Here is an 11241-nt window from a genome sequence, read left to right as displayed (position 1 = left end):
ATGCATGTGGCTTTCATTTGTGACCAGGGACTGGGGTTTCAGTCCATGCCAATTAACATTATTTTCTACTAAATGGCCCCTTTGAGATTGTCCTCTTTTGGCATACAATGAAAATAGTAAATGAATTTGCAATCAAACCATGACATTTGACACATAAACAAGCAATAATTTGACTTTTATCCTTTATCACTTAACTAGTTTAGGATAAACAAATCCATACCCACATTTTTTTTTATAAATCTTTTTCAAAAAGAATCTATACCTTTTCTCTTTGAGAAGAAACTGGAATGTTAAAAAGAGAAGAAAACTATGTGCATCAAAAGCATACAAGTATCCTAATCATTTGAGTGACTAGCATTTCCAAAATCCATAATAAAGACAAAAACATGGGTTTTCAATTGCCAACTCGCCCACTCTTTTTTCTCCTTTATGGAGCCAGTCAGTCTCGCTTATACCAACACCCAAAATTCTTTTCTTTTACGAAAGAAATTATACTATATTAAATATTAAGATTTAAATGTTAAATTTATGAAATATTATTTTTTTAAAATGATTATATAAAATTAAAAAATTCATTAATTAAGTCCTTATTTATGTTATTTAATGTTTCAAAATTTTCAGCATGCTATACTTTGGTTTTTTTTAATCCAATAATTAGTGTAATTTAGACAATTTGTATGTTATGTAATCTGGAAAAATTTTCTTGCAATGCCCCAAGCCAAGACAAGAATTCATTGAACTGTTCCATTAATTAGAAGTTGGAGGCATGAATACATTTATAAAAATTTAAATAAAATAATGGGAGTTGTTAAAAGTTAGTTGCATATTGCTTTTATGTCTAATTTACTCATAATAAATTCATATATTAAAAAAAATGTATTTTATGTTCAATTGCAAATTTAGTTATGATTATGTATATTTGAAGCTTCCTATAATGTAATACTATGATTTTGTTGTTATTTCTCTTGTATCTTTATATATGTAACCTAACTCTTTCTTGGTTGTTACCAATAGTCTCCAAGAAAATGAAGTGTCCATGGTCCATGAATTATGATATTTTAAATGAAGCCATGAAAAAATATATGTGGACTAATTTTATTGTTAAGATCATTATAAAGCAAATAATTTTTCAATTTTATTAAAAATCAATGTTGATCATATCATTCTTTAATCGAGAAGGAACCTTTAAAAAATTAAAAATAAAATAAATTATAATTATAATTAAATATTATGATAATTGAATTATCAAATAAATAAAATTAGTCAATAAATTAAAATTTAATTAAATAAATTTAATATAAATATAAATTAAATTCATACAATGAAACTTAAATCTAAAATTTAAAAATAAAAAAAATTTATCATTAAATCAAAACCTAATTGATGGAAAATTTTTCTTAAATTTATTATATATATATATATTTATTCTCTTAATTTCAAAGATTAAAATATTTTAAAATTGAATTCAATTAGATGGTTTTGATAAGGTACAATAAAGAGAAGATGGTTTTTCTTGACCTTTCTTGTAGACAAGAGGGGCAGATCTTGATGGAGAAGTGACGGATGAGTTATGAAAAAGATAGTGAAGATAAGGCCAAGTGTCACTTAACCTTTGGTGGTACAGCACTACAGCTAATCTAATTAATGGCTCATTGTTATTTATGTCTACCAATCGAAGAAATGAAAAAAAATATAATTAAGAATAATATTTCTTAGCTCTAATATTAAAATGGTGGGGGGCTGGAGGCTAAAGCTGAAGTTAGAGCTGACTAAAGGCTTATGGTGGGCAAGCAGAATTATCAAAACGCAGGCACTTAGTGTTTGAATTTTATTCTGTAATAACAACTTTTTCTTTCTTATAAAAGTTTAATTAATTTAGCATTTAAGATGAAACAATCAATTTTTATATTTTTAAAACCAGAATTTATGTTTGTGTTCATGGAATCATGGGTAAATGTGATCAAATTGGAGCTTTTTCCCCCTCTTTTCAGAGCTTTAAATCCAAAAATAGATGTTCCAAATCTTTTTCCTTTGATTTCTTTAATCAGGTGAAGATTAATGTTCCTTCCAGAAGCTTTTTTTGAGCATCAGCTTTAAATTATTTAATATTTTTTAGAACAAATTAATAAGATAGTAGATTTAAGAAACAAACAAAAGAATTCATCAGCACATGATGGAATTCTTTGATGCTGCTGTGTCATACTTGGTACTAAATTCAGCAAGGCCGGTGAAATTCTGACTCAAATATGTCTCATATGCATCAAAATTCAGGGGAATTCTCCTCTGAAAACTATGGTGCTTGAAAAATGAAAAAATTAAAGTACAATACTGTGTAATTTACCTTGTTTCTAGCAATTAATGTATACTGTTGCTAAGAACATCATCTGAAAGTTAGGTGAAAAAAGTCTATATTTCAATAATAATAAAAGAAAGACGGGTCGGTGATGGGAATAGAGAATCTTAGGCCATCTAATGTGCACAGAACTTTGTCATTTGATCATATCTACAATGTTCATTTGACATGAAATCAGGGAGCTGAAGCTCCCATGTTTTCTTGAACAGGGTGATTTTGGTATGGATGAACACTGAGCTCTCGGTTTATCAATAGAATTCCAGGTTGGGAATTTTGGGTTGCAAGATTTTTAAGTCAAACCTGTAAATTCCATCTTGTCTTGCACCAGATTGATATGGGGTTCCAATTTTGAAGAAAATTGAACTTCATAGTGACTAATGTACATAGCCTGGGAAGCTTGGAATATTACAGCAGGCAAAGGAGTTGCTTACTCTTCTTTAATTGTCTCTAGCAGTATTCCCAAAGACGAGGCTCCTCATACCCAAACCCATTTTCAACAGGATCATCAGTTGCAGTCAGCTGCCATGACAATGAGCCCCAGAACTCATCAATCTGATGATTCATGTCCAGGAAGAGATCTGGAAGGCCAATGAATGCATCATCATTATTGATTACAAGTGAGCTTGATGACTCTTGAGTGTCTGTCAATGTGCTTGCTGGAGACCGAGGAACCATTTGATCAGCCTGGCTCAGCTCTGCTTCAACTTCAAGGCTTTTCGTGTAGCTTAAGGCAGCTGCTTTAGCAGCAGCAGCTTGGATATCCTTGGCTGATGCACTAACTGGACGGGGAAGCTTATGAGCTATCTCTGGGAAATTGAGATAAGCTGACTTGCCTTTAATCGTAAGAGCTGCTACATCATGTGCTCGAGCTGCCATTTCAGCTGTAGGAAATGTGCCTAGCCAAATTCTAGACTTCTTCCTCGGTTCCCGGATTTCAGATACCCATTTGCCCCATTGACGCATTCTTACACCCCTATACGTGGGATGTTTCCCCTCAACTTCACCAATTTTAAACTTTCTCTTGCTTTCATTTGCAATTTTCACTTTCTGAATTTTCTTGGACTTAAATCCTGTCGACTCGTTTTCCGGAGGGGATGATGAAGAGGAAGAGGAAGAGGAAGAGGAAGAGGATTGAGTCTCAAACTCAGCATCCATTGGCATTTCTATGGTGGATATGCTTTTGGAGTAGTAGGAGAAAATGTTAGGGGCATTGCTTGGAGGGGAAGAAGCTGAGCTAGCTAGCTTCTTATAATTCCTTGACACAAAGAAAAAAGTGTATTCAAGGCAATGGGGCCTAAGGCAAAAAAGATGTACAATTTGGTTATTTTGTTACCCCAAGTTGATTTTGAATAATGCACCATTTGGCTTTATATAGCCCTGTTCCATTTTCTTGGCTGTCCCTCATGTCTCATTAATGAGTTTTTCTTGAAAGATTAAAGCATTTTCAATTTCCATTTGCTCATTTTAGTCTCAAGTTGGCATTTTAGCAGTTTCGTTAACCTATTACTTTTGGGCCAAAAATATATTTTTTTAGGCAAACCTTTTGGGCATTGTTGAACCCTATCCAGCTGCTCGTTTCATTCTTGGACTTTATCACTTGCGGATTACATAGTAATTTTCTCTTAATTATCCTTATCTCTTTATTCACTTCACACTTTTAACTTTTGACCTTCATTAATAATTTATTTGAGAGGGATCCAGTGAAAAAATGCACAATGCCATGGACGCCTTCTTATCCAAACGAACTTTAAGTAGATTTAATAATTTAAAATATTATATATAAAAATAATATTATTTAAAATTTCAAAAAAATTATTAATAAATTTAATCAAATAAAAAAATTATATTTTATATTTTTATGTCCATATAATTTATAATATGTAATTTTTATATAAAATATTATATTTATATTATATAATAATACGAATTATTAATTCTGTAAATATTCTAACTTTTGTTTTCAATTTTACTTGTTATGCGGATCTCAAGCAAATCAAACATCTAGAAGAGATATAAATCTTTTTAGTATACAAGTTTGATTTTGATGGGACTTACTCTATAATTTTTCCACAAGCTCATAATTTCATGGGATGTATAAAGCTCAAAAAAGGGGTACGACCAATTTACGGATGGATTCTGGGTTCACATATTTTTTTTGAACTTGTACATATTGCTTGTACATTTTAGTCCAGTTCATCAAACTAGATGTGCAGGGACTCAAATCAAGCCAATAAAACCAAACTAACTTATCAAAAGTCCAATCAATAGTAATAGGGCCAATTTGGATGGATGCACCATGGGAGAGAATTTTACCGCGTTGTGAGTATCGAAATGGATAATAACTTTAACACTAAAAATCTTTTTCTGATTTTTTTTTTAAAGAATATTTTGTTTATATTTTTAATAATTATATCAATGTTAAAAAGTATACTTCAAGGGGTAATTAAAGATGGATTAAGATAAATCAAATCCATAATTAGATTATAAAATTGTAATGCCCCTAATTTTAAAAGAATATATGAATATGATATAATATATATATATTTAAAATTTAATTTATAAAATATTTTTTATGAAATAAAATTATAAAATTTTTAAATTAAAACGAATAATACCTCACAATTTAAATATGAGTCTTCACAAAAACAAAGCATATTAGCATTAGTATATTATATTTGTAGGACAAGATGCATTTAGGTTTATATTCCCTAATGAGACAATTAGCTAATCTCTGCATGATTTAATTGGAGATCAACAACATTTTTTTTTACAAAAGTTTACGACATCGTTTTAGTTGGTGCAGATCATCAAAGGGGCATTAACAATGCAGTACCAACCCAATCCTCTGCCTTAAAGTTTCTTTAGTGCAGTCACAAAACGATATCACGATATATTAAAAAATTTTTTGTTACATTATCAAATGAATTTTTAAACAATATATATAGTTAGAAAATGTGAATTGGAAATTAAAAATTTTAAAAGATACTATATTATTATAGTAATTAAAATTAAGGGATTCAAGCTAGCTCCATCAAAATCCTTAAATTATACTTTTTGGTAAAAAAAAAAAAAAACAAAAATATGTAGGAAAAAAACTTTTCATAAGACTTCTTCACATTGTTTCGTTTCTATTTATATTTTTCGTTTTCCAATTTAATTGGAACAATGTTAAAACAAATAAAAAGTAAATAAATAAATAAAAGATATGACCAGAATAATTATTTAAACAGCTTTTTTAAAAAAAAATTTTGTCATTATGTATTCAACAAGACGATTTTATACTTAGAAATCTGTTAATAAGTGTTTTAAGAAAACTACAAAAGTATGGTTAATGGTTGAGATTTGGCAGTCTTAAATATTCACATATTCATGTTTGGGTAAATGTAGAAACAAGACAATAGATGATAAATTAGGTTTTTTTTTTTTACTTTTTATTTGAGTATGACAGATATTTAATTATGATAATAAAATCAAAATTTTAATATTTTATCAACCAATGAATCATAACTGTTGGCAATGATTAATTAGGTTAATATATATTTATATTTATCTTGAATGATGCAAGAAATGCTAACATCAACCTACCCCTTCATAATTTAGTTGGTGCCCCATACTCCACAAAATAAAAGAATTTTGTGATTCCCTCATGCATTCTAAACCTAACTTCACAATTATAGATTTCTTTTTTTTTTTTGTTAAACAAATAAAAAATACGATTTTGATTAAGTAGATTGATACGCATATCTATTATTAAGTTAAATAATTATGTTTCTTTTAAATTATAAAATTTCATTATCGTTTTATAAAACATATTCAAAAAATTTAAAAGCTAAATTATGGATAAGCCTAATAATGGATCAGATTGTTCGTCCAAATCTAAAATTTTATCCAAAATTTTAAAGGATTTAAACATAAATATTAAATCTCGTTAAAAGAATTTGGATAAATAAATAAGACCTGATAAAAAAATATGATTTGGGTTTCATCATTTAATATTCAAACTCGATCTAGCTTGATCCAAAGATTAAAAAAATATTTTTATTATAATGAGATAAGGCTTATTTACTTTATTTTTTATAATAGATAAGGTACATTTACTTTATTTCTTATAATAAGATAAAGCTCAAAATTTTTTTATGTAAAATATTAAAATAATAATCTAATTTTAAATTACATTTAATAAAATTAAATTAGATCCAAACCACCAATAAATTTAATTAAAATTAATTAAATTGATTAAATTAATAATTTACAAAAAAAATAAAAAATATTTTTTTGATTTTAAATATTAGTATATTGGATGAATTTAAATTTTATTATTACATGTAAAAATAAACTTTGACAAAAAAAATCGGATCAGATCTAAACTTACTTAAAATGTTGTAATATTATGTAAGTCCGATCGAAACCAAACCTGACTCATCCCTACGGGCAGTTCTAATGATGGATAAGCTGTGACAAAAGCCAAATTATGATCTATAGCAAAAAAATTTAAAACATAAAATTGTATATGATTTTGTTTTACTACATTTAAAATCAAAATAGAATCTAAAAAGGTAAATTCTAACTAATTAATTAAATAATAAATAATAAATTTAAAATAAGAATTAAAAATTTATAAACGTTATAAATAATAATTTCATCATTTGCAATTCATTTTTTAGCTACAAAATTTTTTATAAAAAAAAAACCCATAAATACTAAATCCTTATAAGGTACAATCAAAGCCACGTGATCTAATTTTATGTTCTTCATTGGCAGGTTCGATAATTGTTTTTGAAATCGTAAGAACAAGCTGACGCTGATTTCACTGGAATTTTATAAGATTTTTCTTTGATTATAGGTACAGCTGCCACATATTGTGAACGAATTTAAAGAGTGTTTTGAATAATTTGATATATAATTATAAAATTATTTTTTGTTATTATTATTTATTTACTCATTGCGATACATTGTACACTACTTGTTGGTCAATTCATATTGAGATTTGAGAGTTAAATTTTTATTTTAAAATTTAAGTTACAAAATGCCATTGATTCCATAAAACTTTTTCTAACGTTCATTCATTGATCTTTTCTCCTCCAATTTGGCACGCATGTTCAATGCCTTCTTCTCTAATTGTCAACATCATGAAAATGGCATGCAAATATGCAATTTCAATCTCTGAGCCATTACAAACTACAAGAACGTGCTTAATTATAAGTAATTTTAACAGCAGGTATTCTGGGGTACACCAAAAATTTGCAACTTGATCGACCGTGGTCCCTTTGCATCAGGGCTAACCTCAGACATCAACTTAATCGTATAGGGAAGCAGTTTCAGACATGCAAATCCTACCAGAAATATATATGCTGTTTGTCTATATGATATAACCGACTTTAAGAGCAACAGTACCTATCAGCAGGACAAGTGCACCGATGTCTGCAGAATGGTTTTCTCATATCTGGTCGAATTTGGAACAGTAATAAGATAATGACAGAGACAGTTGTGAATCTCCCTTCCTCCAAAATTTCCCCCTTTTTTAGAAAAAAAAAAGAAGAAAAAGATTGAATGGTTTGTATTAATAGATAGACATGGTTGAAGAATGTGATTGTGACCCACAAGTATTTTATCATTCCACAAGAGAGATCTGTAAGTGCTATAGATCTTTAAAGTTTAATCCAAACAGTAGTTTGTTTACTTTTTATTGTGATGACAGAAAATTGAAAGATGGTATTATTAAAATAGATCCAAACAGTACTTTTTTCTTACCCCCAATAACCTCTATGCCCCGAGTAACCTTTAAGCGATTCCGGGATATATATGATCACAAGTTTGAGCATAAGATCTTGTTCTATTAGCAACATTTGTATCTACTCAAGATTTTTGGTATAAATTTGTGATTGATGGATGGTTTTAGAAGTTCCATGCATGCATGCAGCAGCACAAGCTTTTAGCCATGATTTTTCCTCTTTTGTTCTGTTGACGAAGGTGGAGTTCTTCCAAATTTAATTTGACTACCTTTTTTTTTGGTGAAAAGTAAGTTAAATTTGACTACAAATTAAGATGAGTAGTTTAAAATTTGTGTTTATTTCGTGGTATAAGGAAAAATCGAACTTGCATTGTCGGCTGGTTTTTTCACTTTAGAGGTTTTAGCTCTCAGCTCTGTTGCTAATGGGAATGTCATGTGACCTTGTTTGAATGGAAATTCGACATTCCCTCAATAGATACGAACGTTGTTTAGATGAAATCTGAACATTCTTTGAACTATGATCGATGTTCGCTGTGATGCACAGCAAGCTAGTTTGTACAGATCCATGGTAAGTATGAAATTAATTCTTACAATAAAAAATGAAAAAACCTTTGACTTTAATTAGATCTAATGTATACAGTGCCCCTATTCCTTCAGTAGGCAGATAAACGATGATGCAAATGTCGACCTGGTATTTGGCTCTGTGATTCGTCCATTCAAAAACAGGTTGAACCCTGAAAAATAACAATGAACTCGGAAATTGGGAGGAGGATGTTGCGTTGCGAAGTTGATTTTTGTTTTTCCCATAGCAGTCAAACAAACACATATTTGAAGAAAAAGATTGGGTGTTTAACATTCTAGGCCTGGAGCACCAGGGACGGGCACCTTGCTTGCTTGTTCTTTCCCCAACGCCTGGGATTGCCTCGTGTCTTTTCCAAAAGACCTAGTCAAGCAAGGGCACATCTCTTTTGCTCGCTCCTCCTTTGAGAGGCCTAGAAAAAGAAGGGCTGCCCTTGTGCTCATCACCTGATTCACAGGGTTCCTGCTAACTGCAATGATCACACAGTAAACAAGACATGGGGCAAAAAAGCAGCTAGGTTTCCTCCTTACGATCAAAATGGTGATGAACATGGTCTGCAGATTATCTGGTAAATCACTGATGTGATTAAACATTATCGCTATTTTTTGGTTAATGAAATAGCGAAGCTTGGCCTATGGGCGGCCACAGGAAACAAAACATGATGAACATTGCTGAAAATATATGAAAAGTTGATGAATTTCAGGGACATCTATACCCTAAGGCTTTGCAGAAATTGAATGAATAATTGGCAAGCATATGGATGATCTGTAATCCTTATCTGGGAACATTAATGTTGATCAGCATCTTTCAAAAACGCAAATGACAGGTTTGATATCTTAAAGATAAAACAACAAAAACGGTACACATTTTCAAAATATATTTTACCAAAAACAAAAGGAAATTCTTTCCATTTTATCCTATGACAGTTCGTATTGTATGAAGAACAGCTATTAGCAGAAAATCAAGTTTGTAAAGACAAACGAAGTAAATTATTCTGGTAGTTGGTAGCCATAGAAAAGTTACAGTAATTGTAAGTTAATCGATTGCCAAAGGAGGATGGAGCACAACTTTGTCACAAAATCAGTTCGTGCCTCAAGGAAGGCTCATGCATAAAAGACATTCAAACTCAAATTTGGACAAATGGAAAACATATATATATATATATATAGCTATAGATTCTCGAATTGTTTCTTCTTTTTTTTTTTCTGTTTTTATAATTTTAAGAACGTATCAGAGTCGTTAATGAAAGCTGTATTATGATCAAAAGATACTCAATTTTATATAGGAAACTATTGATGTTATATCCATTTTAAAAGACAAACAAACTCAAAAGAGAAAGCGTCAGATTCAAATCTCCATTCAGGGACTCAAAAAAAGTACTACTTTCTTTGATTCTTGTATTAGTTGATGATTAACTTCTCCTTCCTCTATAGCGAGGCACGTAAATACGAGCCCACAAATGCTTTCGGTTGACCAAGAATTTTGCTTTTGCTTGCCCATTCAAAACCCTTGGTATCACCAATGAAGTAGTGAAAACAATACGTCCGAACTGAGGTTCTTGCCCTGCATGAGAGTGTTCAATGACAACATCTTGCACCACTTCTCCCCAGTTCCTGCAAAGGCAAATAATAACACTACATATAAAACTAGTTGACATAGAAGAAAAAGGAGGGGTCAGTTTAACTGCATACGAGGTGAAGAAGCGAACAATTTCTTCCCGGCTTAAAGGGTGACCTTTGGAGAATGTTAGAAACATTGTTCTTGTATCTTCAGGTGTTTGTCCTGGACGAAATTCATCAGCACCAGGATTCAAATTTGACAGCTTTGGTGCCTCACTACCTTGATTAATCTGTACCAGGTAGTTAGATTCACTGGAAGCCTGTGAAGTAGATCCCTCTCCAAGAGGTCTAGCCAGTGGCTTCATACCAGACTCATCAACTTCAATAGCAGCATTCTCACCAAATATTTTGTCGCAAACAGTCTCCATAATGTGCAAGTAACGCTTGTACATAAACTCACGATTATAGTAGAAGAATCTGAAATTCATAGGCTCATCAAGAAGACCTAGAAAAACAGGAGTATCATCTGGTTCAGTTGGCGATGCAGCATTAGGTTGTATGAACTCTAAGCATTGCAATGCCTCATTAAAAAGAGCTTCGATGGTATTATCATCGTAGGAATGGATCATCCGAATCAAGTCATGGTAACCTATTTCTTCTAGCATGAGCCACAGAGCCATTGCTGTCTTAACCTGTTGGGAGTTTTTGCCCATTGAGCCCACCATTCTATTGAACAGGATTCTTTCCAGAGTGTAGAAAAGCAACAGATCTACAAGTGTACCTACTCCAGGCATGTTCCTACCATGAAAGTTGAAAGAAGTGACTACAAAAGTTAAACAGGAAAATTAAAACCTGTTGCTGTAGAATATTATAGAGTATTTTTGGGAGTAAATAGGAGATGAAGGGGCTTGTAGAAGTAATTCTGACGCTTAGGGACTGGAGAAAATGTGACTCCTTGGGAAAGAATATGCATTCAGATAATTACTGCTGAAATGAAAATCTAGGTATTCATAAAGCA

The 11241-nt window shown here is 30.8% G+C and overlaps 2 protein-coding genes across 3 annotated transcripts; both read right to left on the bottom strand.

Annotated features, from left to right (window-relative positions):
- Positions 1 to 2391: 2391 nt before the first annotated feature.
- On the bottom strand, positions 2392 to 3725 carry LOC111291032 (ethylene-responsive transcription factor ERF038-like). The gene has a single exon (XM_022882576.2). The coding sequence runs from the start codon at positions 3512 to 3514 to the stop codon at positions 2801 to 2803; it is 714 nt and encodes a 237-aa protein (XP_022738311.1). The 5' UTR covers positions 3515 to 3725; the 3' UTR covers positions 2392 to 2800.
- A 6193-nt stretch (positions 3726 to 9918) lies between these two features.
- Positions 9919 to 11152, bottom strand: LOC111289686 (uncharacterized). Of its 2 annotated transcripts, none has more exons than XM_022880934.2 (2): positions 10356 to 11152; positions 9919 to 10277 (listed from the first exon to the last, which is right to left on the bottom strand). In XM_022880934.2, exons 1-2 carry the CDS (start codon positions 11015 to 11017, stop codon positions 10076 to 10078), a joined length of 864 nt encoding a protein of 287 aa, XP_022736669.2. In that variant the 5' UTR covers positions 11018 to 11152; the 3' UTR covers positions 9919 to 10075. The 2 variants fall into 2 exon arrangements, with proteins under 2 accessions (XP_022736669.2, XP_089623752.1); XM_089767626.1 differs by having other exon boundaries at positions 10048 to 10277; positions 10399 to 11152.
- Positions 11153 to 11241: the final 89 nt, after the last annotated feature.

Source organism: Durio zibethinus, chromosome 11 (genome assembly GCF_047325235.1).
Source record: "Durio zibethinus cultivar Kanyao isolate XHJ-2024 chromosome 11, ASM4732523v1, whole genome shotgun sequence".
Taxonomy (NCBI): domain Eukaryota; kingdom Viridiplantae; phylum Streptophyta; class Magnoliopsida; order Malvales; family Malvaceae; genus Durio; species Durio zibethinus.
The sequence above is the reverse complement of the archived record's forward strand: the minus strand, read 5'-3'. Positions and strand labels throughout refer to the sequence as shown.